Source organism: Vigna unguiculata, chromosome 1 (assembly GCF_037176805.1).
Source record: "Vigna unguiculata cultivar grain cowpea cultivar isolate G323 ecotype 2 chromosome 1, ASM3717680v1, whole genome shotgun sequence".
Classification (NCBI taxonomy): domain Eukaryota; kingdom Viridiplantae; phylum Streptophyta; class Magnoliopsida; order Fabales; family Fabaceae; genus Vigna; species Vigna unguiculata.
Window position 1 is genome coordinate 43,913,371 of NC_140792.1, and position 15,241 is coordinate 43,928,611.

The window sequence follows — 15,241 nt, forward strand, 5'->3', positions numbered from 1 at the left end:
CTTTACAAAAGTAGCACTAAGAATCAGTATTATTAATTATTAAGAAATATGTAATTATTTTATATTATTTATTTACGTTTAAAATAAAAATGATACAAAAAAATATTGTTCACGTTATCTTACAAACGGATAGAAAATACATTTTAATAAATTTGCACGACAACTCTATATTAAAATTATCTTAATTTAAATATATTATTTTTATCTACAAAATTATTGATCACTATTTAATAAATTAAGAAAAGGAAGTAAAATGAAAACATAATATTTTATATTTTATCCAAATTAATGATGATGGGCCATGCTAACCCTAAAAAGTCCAAGTGAGGCAAAATGGACCAAGCCCACAATCTTCGCTTCTGGTTTTTGTTTTGTTTGCATTTGTGAGACACAAACATCGTCGTCTCCGCCGTAGGCGCTAGCTAGGTAAGCATCTTCTCTTCCAACCTAGTTCTCTTCCACTTCTGCACTCAATTACTCTTTTTTCTTTTTTCATTGTTTTAATTATTAATATTATTACTGTTATCAACCCATGCCACTCATAATTTTTCTCATATCAGTTAGCAAATTTACACAGTACTCCCTAAATGTTTGCAAAGGCCGCCATGAACTACCCCTTTTTCAAAATTTTATTGAAGCTCTAATTTTTTTTCGAAGTGAGGATGTATAGAATAACTTTGTGATTGGATTTTAATTTCAACTTTAATCACGTCCCCTGTCTGTAAAGAAACTATTGGGTTTAATTGCGTTTTTTAGTTGTACTAGCCTTGAATGTGAAACTCAATTTTTCCTTTTTATTGGATTGGTCTTTGAGATTGATTATGATTCATTAATCGGATGTATCTGTGCCTTAATCCAGGATTTGTAAAATTCTTTTGATTGAGGTGGATTTCTCCAAGAGTGGCCGCGCCATTTGTAGTTGGAAATCCTGATTGTGTGTTCACAGATTTTATTTTTTTGGGTTTAAAATTTGTTTTTCGAGGACACAAACTCCCTTACCCTTTATTGTTATGAAGTTTGATTCATGAAAATCAGAAGTCTTGTAATAAACAATTTTGGGTTGGTATTTGGTGTCTAAACTCGTTTAAGGCTGTGGTAACAATGCATGCATTACTAGATTAACTAATTGACTCATATCTACTTTGAGTTGTTAATAAATGATTTGTTTTTTAGTTTTGGGAAATTGTTGTTGCGGCTTAATAACTTGCACCGAAAGATCCATGTTTGCATAGATTAGATATTGGCAAATTAGACTTTAATAATGCATTAGGGTTTTGGAGATCTCATTGGTGTCATTGTATAGCCTTGTTATTTTATTTCTAACTAATGATTATTGGCTTGGTTATGATATCTTATCACTGTAAAATGTTTCTACTTTTTATTTTTTTTATTTTTATTTTAGGGCTGCTCCAATGGAGGATACGCAAGAAATTAAGGAGCAGGCTCATGAAGAAGTGATTTCAGACAAAACATCTGAGATGAAGCCGGAGACTCGTGATGAAATTCTTTCCCGCCATAGGTGATTCACTCTTCATAAGATCAACATCTTCAGCTCTCACCTTTTTTGTGAATGTATTGAGTCTTACTTAGATGCTCTCTTACTCATAGAGATTGACTCTAAAGCTCAGCACAGATGAATTTTACTCATTCTGGAATCTGAATTACTCAGTCAATCTGAATTACTTCGCAAGATAAAAGGAGTTTTATCATGCTATGGTATTCAAAATCACTGTCAACTTGAAGAATTGCACGATTCTGCATCCCTGCCATTCCTGGGCGAGTTTGTCTGTGCTCAGAATTGCAAACGAGCATGATTAGTGGACTCACCATACAGGACATAAGAATTGTGACTGGCATCACTGGCATGGCATTTCCCCTTTAGAAAACGTTCCTTTGCATGATTCTTAACCCTCAACCCTAGAATACCGTACCTATGAAAATTTGTTTCTATAATAACATTTAAGGTGTGCTTCGTTGATATGGAGTTTGCTGTGGTACTTTGTCTCTGTTCTGAGCCAATACTTAGAGATTTCTCATGTTACTTGTTTTACCATTTTATACTGACTGAACTGTTTGAAACATCTTCCAGTATTACTTTAGTGCAAAATGCTAAAAAAAGTTTCTTGTTTATGTAACATATCAAAGAAAACAAAGTGATCAAAAGTTTTAGTCAGGTTCTTTAGTTTTTAAAATAGTTCGAATTTCTTTTTTTTTTCCTTTTCTTTGGAGACAAATAAAATAACACGGGTCACTTCATTCACTCAGGTTAGCATTAGGCTTCTCGAAAACTTGTGCCAATTGTCACTTTCCATTGGCAAAAGCTAATGAAGTAAATAAAATAGGAGTTATTTGGTGAAAGACTTTATGTTGTATTAGTTGAGAAAATGCTTGTAATTGAAACTAATGTATCAGCATGGCTATACTCAGTTTGAATAAACTGTTTGAATCACTATGGCTAGCTATATTTGGTTTGCATGGTTGAAAGCAGCTACTTTATAATGAATGTCACAATTAAGTATGCTTTATTTTCCAAGTACGTGGTTTATTAGTTTTCCTTAATTTCTTATTTATTATTGATTCATGTTTCAATATAGCAACTTGAATGTCAAGGTACGTGTTACTTATGTTGTGTTCTTTTGGGTTCTCGTGCAATGTGAATTCTTCCCTAATTACTTGCTTATTTTCAGGAAAGAGATATCGCAGCTGCAGAAAAAGGAAGTTGAGATGAAAAAGGCTGCAGCTAGAGGTAGCAAGGCTGAGCAGAAAGCTAAGAAGAAGCAAGTGGAGGAAGAGGTTTCTCAACTTTCTACGAAGCTGAAGGAGAAGCATGCCCAGGAATTGGCTACATTAGGCTATAGTAGCAGCGGTAATGGGAATGAAAAGAGCAATTTGGACACTTTGGTTAAGGCCATTGCTGGAGTATCTGTTGCTAGTCAACCTGAACATTCAAAGGTCAGCAAGGCCAAACAGAGGCGAGACAAAAGAGCTCAACAAGAAGCAGAAAGGGAACAGAGAATCCAAGCAGAGCAGACTGACATTGTAAGTGATCGAATGATTGAAAACGAGAAGTTGGAAAGGAAGTTGAAGCCTCTAGGTTTGACTGTTTGTGAAATAAAGCCTGATGGGCACTGCCTCTATAGAGCTGTTGAAGATCAGCTGGCTGTCCTCTCTGGTGGTAGATCTCCTTATACATACCAAGAACTTCGGGAAATGGTGGCTGCTTACATGAGAAAGCATACATCTGATTTCCTTCCATTTTTCCTGTCAGAGAATTTAATTGAGGATGATTCTGATGAATCACTTGCTCAGAAGTTTGAAAATTACTGTAAAGAAGTGGAGTCCACAGCTATATGGGGAGGGCAACTAGAGCTTGGTGCCTTGACTCACTGCTTGAAGAAGCATATTATGATATTTTCAGGATCCTTCCCAGATGTGGAGATGGGCAAAGAGTATAAATCTGATGGTGGCACTGGCTTGTCTAATTCGAGTATCATGCTTTCTTATCATAAGCATGCTTTTGGGCTAGGAGAGCATTATAATTCCGTGGTCCCAACATGATCAAATGGGGGCATATAATATAATCATAGGGATGCTTGCTTATCATGTTGCCTTGTATCATTTTTCTTTACAGCCAGGCATTTGGCTTTAGGTCTCTTGAAACCCTAGTTTTTGGTTTTGAAATGGCTATAACTGTACATTTCACAACTGTAATTCATATTTTCTGGATGATTATTTATGTTGATGATCATGTAAATGATCTTCTGCGGCATCTACTTAATTTGGAGCGTTTTAGTAATATTTTCAAGTGTTACGAGGTTTGAATAACATGGTCAACTTGTCTGAACTGGCACTTTTGTTGTGCTGAATGAATTCACCTAGAAACGGGGCTAGTAATAAGTAATAATGAGAGAAATTTAGAAACTTGAATTATTTTACAAAATCTTGATTGCGGGTTTGAAATCTAAGTTGTATTATATAACAGATTCTATTCAATAACTGTCTTAAATCCGTTGTATATATTATGTTATCGTCTCTGTTAGTGCTGATTGACCGATTGACTAGGCATGTTGAACTGAGTCAAAATTGTAAATCAATCATTTTTAATGTTGGTGGGTTTTCTTTACTCTGGAGAAGCTTTGGTAATTTTTGAGAGATAAAGATATGTGATATTAAAGGTAACATGAGTTTAAAACTGTTTACCACTGAATGAATGATTGAACATTGTTTTGAGTATAATTAATTAATTAATGTTATGAAGAATTAACTGTTAATTCTCACTAATTTGAAACATAAATCTAAGCAAATTACATGATTACGAACGGAATGCGATCAAAACTGTTGAAAGGAATTTCGCCTTCTCTGTGATTGGAACTGAAGAATTAGATTAGAAGTTGGCACTATAGTAAAAATGCAGAAGTGGCAAAAGAATTTAAAGAAAAAAACATTGTTGATGTGTCAACACTGTAATGGAAGGAAATGTTGTTAATTCGTAGGTGTATAAGAAACAAATCTTCAGAGCAATAAGTGAAATATTATCTAGACAGAAGTTCACCACGTGAAAGAAAATAAAACGCAGATTGTACTCAGATAAAGATTCCACTTACAGAATCCTATGAAGTTGACATGCACATTGTACCGTTGTTATCAGTGCAAATTTTGATTTTACCGATCATAGATGGTTTTAGATTGCCATATAGAACTAATCACCATATTTATAATATGTTGAAACAATTAACCAAAGGAATATAAGCTCTTGGCATCTAGAAAAAGGGTTAAAGTTGAAGCATACACATCGTGGTTAGAAGAAGTGGAGAGAGATAATATCTGAGTTCCTTAATCTATAATCCATGACTCTGTGTATGCTGAAAACCGACTTCGTCCACAACTATTATATTCTTATTCCTTTTATATCTTTGTCTCTTTCTCAACCACTTTTGCCATATATTCGTCTTATCAAACCATCCACATGTAGACTCACAATAAAATATGGTTGAGGTACAAAGGATATATTTGAATAGAGGTGTCAGGTTTCAGTTGCCGGAATAACCCATCAAAAATCATGCATTATTATGAGCCTTTCTGGTTTCTCAATTAATAAATTAAATGGACCAACATAATATCATTTCATGTTTGTGACTCCTCAAGCATTAGTGATCTTTGTTTGTTCCTCCCATTTCAAGAAGCAAGATTTTGATACACAAGTGTCAGTTTTTAACTCAGTGATCATCTTATGGTAAAGTTTTCAAGAACCAAGATGATTACAAGTGCATAACCCTTTTACTGTGTGACCATAACATATTGAACTGTCACAAGAAATCCATCCTAAAAAACACTTACAGACTTAAATGACCAACAGTTTTTAACCATAGTTAGTTTTAAGGTAAGGTAGGATTGTTGCTAATGCAAGTTGGTCATCACCCAAACGAGTATATTCACAGCTGCATTGCTTGTTCTTGAATAGTCATAAACACAAGTGCCAGGAAATGATATGTTTTTGTTTAAACACACAAATTTCAGTGTAATCAAGGAGATGACAGAAACAAAAATTTAGCATATGTGTGGATATAATATAACTGCTAAAGATGTGCAATTTGTACAGTGCAGTGTTATATATATATAGATATGACCGACATAAACATATTGTACAGTAGTGCATGGCCACACTATGTATGATGCTGATTTTCTCGTTAATAGAAGTTGGGCCTCTTGCGCTTTTAACCATTTAATCGTATTCCTAATCACTTCCAACCTTTCAAATTTTCTGAATTGAAAAAGAGTCACGAATCTTGCAATCAAAAAAGTTGCTGATATTGTTTTCTTTCATCCTTAGGCTTATAGCAGATGCTCCAAAATGAACAGACACATACAGCAAGAGGAAATTGAGTTTTGTTCAGTGTTTCTATAAATAATGGTGGTAACATGATCACTCATTCATGTTGCAGAATAAATAGTAAAAAAAAATTAAAAAAAAAAATATGCTTCATGCACGATCGAGCATGAATCTTATTCTCGAAGAAAGTTCTGGATTCATTAGATTGACCTTAACAGCTAGGTAGCCAACTTGTTATCTACAACACATGCAGTACAGTGGTAAAGGACAGTTATGGAGAATCCTCCGAATTCTCTTCTACACGATCTTATTCTTCCATATGAAGCGACAAAAACAACATTGCCCACCACTACATTCAATTAGCTTATAAATAACCCTTCAATGAACCACATTTTCCAACATCTTCCTTTTTTCTCTCTTTTCTGTATATTGCATTGTGTTGAGTTTCAGTGTTTTGAAGCATGGAAATAATCACAAGCTTGGTAGCTGAAAAGCCTGTGGTGATATTCAGCAAGAGCACATGTTGCTTGAGCCATTCCATGACATCACTGATACGTAGCTTTGGGGCAAACCTTACTGTTCATGAGCTTGATGAGATGGCGAATGGCCAGCAGATTGAAAGTGCATTGCTTCAAATGGGGTGCCAACCAAGTGTTCCTGCTGTGTTCATAGGAAAACGACTCATTGGTGGTTCTAAGAAAATCATGAGTCTGCATCTCAGCAATGAACTCATACCACTTCTCAAGAATGCTGGTGCTATATGGATTTGATTTCATCACACATCCAAGATCAATGCTTTATTACGTTTTAGAGCTCGATAAGATGGTTTTGTAGTCATGATTATGTACGTGGTTAATTACGTTGCTTTACTAAAGTATATATATATATATATATATATATATATATATATATATATATATATATATATATACATACATATAAGCCCTAAACGTTTTCTTGTTCCCATTTCTTTGCTTTTCTTGATATACGAATAGTGAAAAATGAGTAAGAATTCAGATTAAAGTATGTATTTATCGGTGTATCTTGAAGACTCAGAAAAAAAAATGAAAATCTAGCGAAGAATCCAAATTTTACTTATTAACAGACAGCAGAAGAATAAAGAAGATAAATGAAGTAATTTTGTTTTTCTGCATAATCATACAGACTATAGTTAAACTATACTGTCATAAAAAATCATGTGTACCCTCTACGATTAAAGAGACAAGATATGTTCAAATACAGTGAACAAGATAATTTAGAAAAATAGTAATTATATGCGAGGGTTTAGATTAGGTAAATATTTAAAGAGACGTTATAACGCAAAGAAATACTAAAAGGCTTGCATTAATAAATGGTAAAATGAATATCTGAAGATAAGGAAGCTTAATTCAGATATTGTTCTGGATTAGAGAATATTACCTTTGAGGGGCTTTAGGTCCCACGTTAAGAATCAAAGCATTTATTATTCTAAACTCATGAACACAACTTGTATGAGGTAGGTTTGATTTCACAGTATATATCTGAGTCAGATATTTGCTAATTTTGGAGATTTTTACAAGAACTCTTCCCATGACTGTTGCAATGGAGTCACAAAGCTTGAATCAACATACTTTAACTCTTTATTTTATTTTATTTACACTATACTATATATCTCTATATAGATCATAGGGAGGGTGAGAGTTTTAGTCCAAGCATATATTTTTACATGTTCTTTTCTTAGGGTTTTCAAACATCAATTCATGTCGATCGATTCGTTACTATTGCTTATAGAATTTTGTCAGAGAACAAAATCTTAAAAAGTGGTTGTTTAAGCTCAGCCCTTGTAAAAAATTTCATAAAAAAAGGGAAGAAAAATATAATTAAAGAATGTAATAAATAAAAATAGTATCCCAACCAAGAAAAAATATAATTAAAATAAGCATTCTTCTCAATAATTCAAACTTTGGTTCAATAAATCATGCAACTCATTAACAAGTTTGTTCTTGTCATTCTTTCTACTTGATCTCAATGAATCATATGGAACATTATGAAGAAGGCAAGGTGTGAAAACATGATCACTCGTTTTTGTTTCTTGCATAAACACTATGAAGATGCATGGGCAAAATAAGATAGGTTTTTTCATATGAGTGGAACAAATTTGCCCATAAATTACGTAGATGATGTTACTATTTTTAATCGAAATCTTCATTATTTCTGACGACTTTAATTTTTTCAGTACTGAAATTGTCGTAACTTTATAAAAGAAATTTACAAAATTAAAAGACAATGAAATTTTGACAACTTTCTCTTATAACTTGAATCGGTATCTTCTAAATGTATTTTTTTGTTGTGTCCAGATTTCAGATGCAGATAATCATATTCCGAGTACTTGAAAACAAACCAAGTGACCCTTTGAGTTCCCCTTGAGCCGTTTATTGAAAACCATGCAACATCCTTAGTTGACGCTACACAATTCGAAACAAGAAAAAACGAAAGCAAGAGCTGTTTGTAGGAGTTGAAGGCACGTGGAAAATTCTGGTGCTAAAAGATTAGGAATAATAATCTCTATATACCAAAGTCTTATTTTCAATCTTATCTGCCCATGATAAAGTCTCAACAAAAGTAAGATCCCCATTGATGCAAAGCTCAATCGATATCACATTCACCCATGTTACGTCTTTTTTATTTTCTGCAATCAAATTACCAAGGAATCATCACTCTTGTTTCTATCCTAATATTTCCAACCCCTTCACACTGTTGCTCAAATAATGACAACATTTGCTGACATCTGTAGATGACCTCCAAAGTTTCACACATTATTACTACGGTAAAATCGTCCGACTTGTAAAATGAGAATTACATCCATTTATATATATTGTGAATTAACCTTATCCATTTATATATATTGTGAATTAACCTTATCTCTAATCGATGGGAGATTTCTAACATAATGAATTAAATTAACTTTTGGTAACACAATTTCATTTTCCACACGTTACATCTACGTGATAATAGGTTGAATGAAGCTTAGTAATAGATCGCATCAAGTAAAAATTCACAATTCCTTTGAGTAAAGAACCCTACAAATTGATAGAAACCTAACTCTCTTTTGCTCAGATCCATTATTGATTAGATTTACTTTAAGTACCCATACAAAACATAACTAAATTATCAGAAGGTAAATTTCATCACATTACACTATGATAATTATAATCAATGTTTCAAATGTTATTATAAAGTATAATATATACAATATTTATTAACATACAAATAACATACATTAATTGATTTACAATGTAAAGGACTAATGATTTCCATGTTAGAATATCTTTTGCTATTCTGATATGTATAATAGTCTTATAGTGAAGAAGTATACTTTGTTTAGTCTTTTAAGAAATTTGTTAAAAATAAAACCATATAAAAATTTCACACCTAACAATGTCGACACCTTTGAGTTGACTAAGATTTGATGCAGCACTAAAAATAGTAAGCTGCTAATTAAAAAGCCTACGTGGTAAGAATAAGGGTGTCGAAATGTTACAACAATTTAAATGAATAAAAGATTTAGAAGATTTCTTTTGTGCATAGGATTAAAGAACATCTTGGTAGTATATTCCTTCACCCTTTTATGGCATTACAAATTGCAAAAAGGGAAAATTCGGTGCGTTTTCTTTTCTCCAATTCCTGTAGGGTTGTAGAGTTTCATGAAATCAAAGGCCATCTATAGTCCCAAAATAAACAAATAAATAAAACTTATTTCTCTCCCAATCTTTCAAGTTTCAACTCAGCTTTCGGTTTTTGGTGCGAATCTTGTGAAAACATAACAAGTTGCTACTTGTCGATTGGATAAACTCCACTCCTCTGTCGTGTCAAAAGCAGAGGAGGGTAGTCAAATTATGTTAACTTTTTAACGTCCTACTTATTAACTAAATTCCATGTCCAGGTACCTCTCTCACACTTCACATACCCTTGAACTTGGGTGGATACATCCTCTGTTCCTGTCTCTGTTTTTCTGCATCAAACATAAACACTTCTGAAATATGAAATGCTTATATAAGAGTATGGGTCTTGTTTTTCTTATATATCACTCAATTTTCTTACTTTGGAACAACAATTTGGGAATCAGTATTTTGTTTCTCAAGGTTTCCCAAGTTATTGTGTTCGTGTATCTATATGTCATAACTCAAATTCGATCACTGATTAAATTAAAATTTGATGATAAATGTGTCTGATAATGATTACAGTTGATTTGGATGAACTTTTCTGTATCATATTCAGATATGTATCTTGTGTTAAAAGTACGTTATATTAATAAAGTTTATTAAAAATTAAGATGTCTTATGAGAAAAGTTTATTAAAAATTAAGATATCTTATTGTGATATGAAAGAAGGGTGATTTTAAATAAATATTTATGACAATTAAAAAATTAATTAGGAAATATGTATTGGAATCTTTTTCATTTAATCTCCTTATGTTCTGAACATGTATAATTCTTCAATTAAACACTAATTCTAATTAAAAAGTTTTCATAAGTCAAAAGTTCATATAAACTAGGCCATTATATTTACTCTCCTACATAGATATATAACGATAGTGAAATTGGATGAACCAGAATGGAGTAAAAAGGAATAGAATAGAATAGAATAAAGTTATCATTTTCCCATTGTTTAAAATAATATATCATATGCAGGAGAATAATATTTTGGGGACACCTATATACTAATAAAAATTGAGAAAGGGAAACAGATAGAAACTAAAGAAATATAGGTATAGTAAATCATAGAGTGTGATGAAAAGAGAGAGAAAGGATTAAAGTGTTAAGTGTTTAATCTATAACAATATCTGTGTATTTTATAAAGAAAAAGAGAGGTCATGAGATCTCTGATAATAAAAAAATGACTTAATCAACAAGTAATTTCTGAACCTGAGAAATTATCATGTACATTTGCCAACATGTCATTGCCCCATTATTTGACTTGATGCATAATAATATCTCTGTATTCTTTCTCATCAATTCAAATGCAATTCACTTCTGCTGCATTAACTGTGTAGGTTTTGGGAATCCATTTATGACGCCCACAACTTTAATGTTTATTATTCTTTTATGAGATAGGTGTTTATTCTTCCCTATACGAAACTATCCTCCCAGAATAAGCCATGTATAAATAGGCCACTTAATCTCAAGTTTTAGCAGCAGATCAAACCAACCAAACAAACTCACATAGTCACTTAGCAGTCACTCTAGAAACCCTCCAACCAAAATTCCAATTGCAGCACAGCAATGGACTTGAAACCATTGATTGCAGACAAGCCAGTGGTGATCTTCAGCAAGAGCAATTGCTGCATGAGCCACACAGTGAAGGCTCTGATATGCAGCTTTGGTGCCAACCATGCAGTTATTGAGATTGACAAAATGGTAAGTGGCCAACAAGTAGAGAGTGCACTTCTCCAGCTAGGTTGCCGCCCCAGTGTGCCTGCAGTGTTCATAGGACAAGAATTCATAGGTGGTGCTGATGAAGTATTCAAACTAAATGTTCAAAACAGGCTTTCCCAATTGCTGCTCAAGGCTAAAGCCATATTTCTCTGAAGTTGCAAACCCGAGCACCCCATATGATCAAATAAGAGGTTCTAATTAGTTTTTTCTAAGCTATGAGAACTAGCTCTGCGAGGCAGTTTAGTATAGAGAGTCTTCTTCTAGTTCTGGCCATGCTCTTGTATTCTCCATTTTTCCTTTGTGTTCTTTTGTGCAGCAGAACAGCACTACTCTTTCTTTTGTATATTATTGCAGACCAGGCTTTAACCAGACATGGTTTGGCCATTTCATCGTGTAATTCTCACCCGTTAATAATCTCATTTTCAGTTCTGTGGACAGATGTTTCTTAAGAGAGATTAGTAAACAAAAGAAAAGTTACATGTAATATTATCTCAAATTCGGAGATTCTATCTGTGAAATATGAGAGATTTATAACGTAAACATAGCAAATAGCAGTAATCGGGTAATGATATGTGGAATATCAGAAACAGTCGGTTGATTCTCTTCATTATTTTTTTATTTCTCCTTTCTTATCACAGCTCTGATTTTCTCCTAATGTATGAGATATCATGAAATATTCACACATCATTGATCAAGGCTACTCAAACAAACTTTAACATTACTATATAGATTAAGGATGTAACATTTATATCGGCAGTTCGATTAAAGTATTCTGAGTGTGAATATACAGAGCAGTGCACAGTTGTTCGAGTTACATGAATTAAGAAACTAAACAAATGTTCACACCCCTTTCACGTAATCAAATCACAGCATCTCTTAATTCGACAAGCGATATAATGTTCAAAATAGCAATAAAAACCAGTTATAGATTATTAAAAACATTATATTTGTGCTTAAATTGTTCAATTGGAAACTTCATCATCAAATTTCTTAAATCGGAATACTTTTAACAATCTTCCCATAACTTCAAATTAAGTTAAGTATTTTAGCTTTGGAAGAAGTTAAATTACGAAGTTTATATAAAGCTTAAGTGTAAAAGTTGGTTTTAATGTAGGAAGAAAATATCTAAAAATACGTTATAGGAAGAAAGATTAATGAGCAGTTTGTACACAGATGTCATAGAGGAGACGATATAGCCACAACTTTTTAGAAATACATATTCCATGTTTATGCATAGGATATCCTTAAAATATGAGAGACAGGGTGAGAGATAAGTAATAATAAAAAAATGCTTGTCAATTTTGAAGCAGAAGCTGTTGTCGAGGAATCCAGAGTCCCCACTGCGATGCCAAGAACTGGCCTTGCACTGGTTTTGTGTTCTATACTAGTTCTCGAACCGCATATGCCAAGGTCCTTTTTATTTTTGTTTTACACCGGTTGGTATATGCCAACAAATAATTTAACTTCAAAAATTATGCTCTGTAAAGTATCTTTGTGGTTGTTTATATTTAGAATATAACCTTGTTTTGGCATACATGTATATTATTTATTAAGCAGAAATAGGTTAGACATGTACATGTACACTATAAACTAGTTTTATGTGAGTAAATTAATAGGATACACATACTTTTTAAAGGCTAAAATCGAGTTTTTATTCTTATATTTGTGTGCTTTTATTACAAAATATATTATCTATGAAATAATAAAAAAGGTGGCCAAAGGAAAATACTAAAAATTGAATGTTTTAGATTGATTTGATTGAGTAGCATCCAATTGTGGAAAAGCAATTTATTTTTTGCATGTATGTTTTTAAACCTTGAAGAATATATTCTTCTCTCACTACAATGCAATAACTGGTGTAGGTGCTTATAGAAGGCATTTTAACACTCAAATCGAAAAAAAAAATACTAGAGGATCTAGAAAACCCAGTAATGCACCTATTTTTGTGGTACTACCGATTTTTAGCATCATACACCACAACACGAACAAATTATTTTAAAACACATTTTGTTATAAAAAAACTGCGACAACTTTGTTTTTTAGGAAAACTCAAACTTTTACCAATGATAGAATGTGTTAAGAAATGGTTCGAGATATGTACTCTAGAACAAGTCTCCGGGGACAAAAAGACACAAATTATGTTAGTATGAAAAAAAATGTTAAATAAAGATGTGCTAAATAGTGTCCCAGCATTTTAGACGAGAGTTACTAAAGAAAAACCAGAATATTGGGTTTCAAAAGAAGTGTTCTTCAGAATGCCAGTGTATGGTTTCTTTAGCTCACAAAACGACCGAAAGCTTGACGCATGCATGTTTCAAAAGTGGGCTAGGGAAAATCCATATGAAAAACAAGATAACACAAGATAATAGATTTTCTAAAAAGTTCGCCTTCTTTAAGCAATTTTAGTGCCCTTTTGACGTGTTTTATGACATCGTTTCTTATCAGAGGTTTGACTGGTTAGTGCCCTATCACCTAAGTGGAACTTCTTTCCAGTCAAATGTAAAATACCTAAACACTTAAATTTTGACACAATGGCCAAAATCAAACTCAAGTAAGGTTCAAGGCCTACCCATAATTGACTCATAGCCCATTCCGTGTAAAAGGTCAGTACTTATCAATTCGGTAAAAAGGGAGGAGAGTGTTAGTTAGAGTACATAGAAAAGTATGAGGGCCAAAAACACAAACAAACAAAACTTTCTCTTGCATCTTATCTTTATCCTTAACAAATAGTAAATACAATTCAGAAACTGGGCAACCAATAAATGAATTTGCAAAAGATAGGGATCACCAGAAAAGGGATATTGAGACATAACTTACTTGTATTTAGTTTCTCTCGAAGGAACTGACAGCACACTTAAAAAAGAAACAAAATAATTCCAGTCGTTAATAAGAAAACTAACTGTTAATACTTCATACCTTTCCAACATAAAAGAAAATCAATTATTGATCGCCTCATCAGCTACTATTTCTTACTTTACACTTGCTCATTGCAGATGAATCAAATCCAACTTATTTATTTATTTCTCTATTATTCAAGAAACATAGCTTTCATAACTAATTAAAGTACCTCAAATATACACATTTTTAATCTTCGTAGAAGAGATTATGTAAAAAAGTGACATGAAAAGACAACGCTGACACCCAACCTGAGCAGATTGTCAAAAAGCAAGATAAATCATTTTCGTCGCCTACGCAGATGAAATGGAATCACTTGCAAAGTTGCAATGTGTAGCATCTCCAACAACAAAATAATGCAAGTCAATCCACACTCCACATCATCATATCATCGTAAACATGATGATAAAAAGAATATTATCGTAAACATAATTAAATAATTTCATATAATTTATAATCAAGTAACCAGCATTTACAACATCAAACATCTAAATAAAGATCACATATCTAAACAGAAATAGCCACCAAAGAAACTAAAATTTACTTCACTTGTGAATGTAGTCTTTCAAAATGTGATTATTGTCTTCGAGGCTTGCATTCCTTCGCCAATTGATCACTGCTTTTGAAACCGTGGCATTAGCCTTACGAATTTCGTCAGCAGAAAACTTGTGCTCTATGATTCCCAAGGGTCCAGGCTGCAGCACCTTAATAACAGTTTCCATTTCTTGCTCAACTTGTCTGTCACAAACACAGAGGAATAAATCGACGTTAATGGAGAGGAACCCTAATAATTTTTTTAAGGGGAAAAAAGGCAAGTGATGATATTTTATATCACTAGAAAGCGAAGAATAGCGGAGAAGAAGATGGGTTAGTCACCGTATTAGCGCCGAAAAGGGCAACGAGCTCCGAACCCCTGCCATAGACAACCTCACAGTCATCGTTCACACACTGCACCAGAAGACGGTGCAGGATCCAAATCCAAGACTGTTTGGATAAGAACGGCGTCGTATCGGCTTTGCACAGACAGGGCCTGACCCCTATTGGGCTTCCAACGCGCAACACGATGGCCCAATAGGATATGGACTTAGCAGTTAAAATAAGA

At 33.1% G+C, this 15,241-nt stretch overlaps 3 protein-coding genes and 1 pseudogene across 3 annotated transcripts; 3 read left to right on the top strand and 1 right to left on the bottom strand.

Moving 5' to 3' along the window:
* Positions 1–312: 312 nt before the first annotated feature.
* LOC114186904 (Cysteine proteinases superfamily protein) lies at positions 313–3,769 on the top strand. Its single transcript, XM_028074978.2, has 3 exons — positions 313–426; positions 1,403–1,519; positions 2,688–3,769. Exons 2-3 carry the CDS (start codon positions 1,413–1,415, stop codon positions 3,556–3,558), a joined length of 978 nt encoding a protein of 325 aa, XP_027930779.1. The 5' UTR covers positions 313–426; positions 1,403–1,412; the 3' UTR covers positions 3,559–3,769.
* Positions 3,770–6,213: 2,444 nt separating this feature from the next.
* On the top strand, positions 6,214–6,853 carry LOC114167450 (Thioredoxin superfamily protein). Its single transcript, XM_028055771.2, has one exon. It carries the CDS (start codon positions 6,292–6,294, stop codon positions 6,598–6,600), a length of 309 nt encoding a protein of 102 aa, XP_027911572.1. The 5' UTR covers positions 6,214–6,291; the 3' UTR covers positions 6,601–6,853.
* A 4,091-nt stretch (positions 6,854–10,944) lies between these two features.
* LOC114192084 (monothiol glutaredoxin-S6 pseudogene) lies at positions 10,945–11,681 on the top strand (annotated as a pseudogene).
* A 2,875-nt stretch (positions 11,682–14,556) lies between these two features.
* LOC114192162 (zinc metalloproteinase aureolysin) lies at positions 14,557–15,169 on the bottom strand. Its single transcript, XM_028081823.2, has 2 exons — positions 15,016–15,169; positions 14,557–14,877 (listed from the first exon to the last, which is right to left on the bottom strand). The coding sequence occupies exons 1-2, from the start codon at positions 15,075–15,077 to the stop codon at positions 14,685–14,687; spliced, it is 255 nt and encodes an 84-aa protein (XP_027937624.1). The 5' UTR covers positions 15,078–15,169; the 3' UTR covers positions 14,557–14,684.
* Positions 15,170–15,241: the final 72 nt, after the last annotated feature.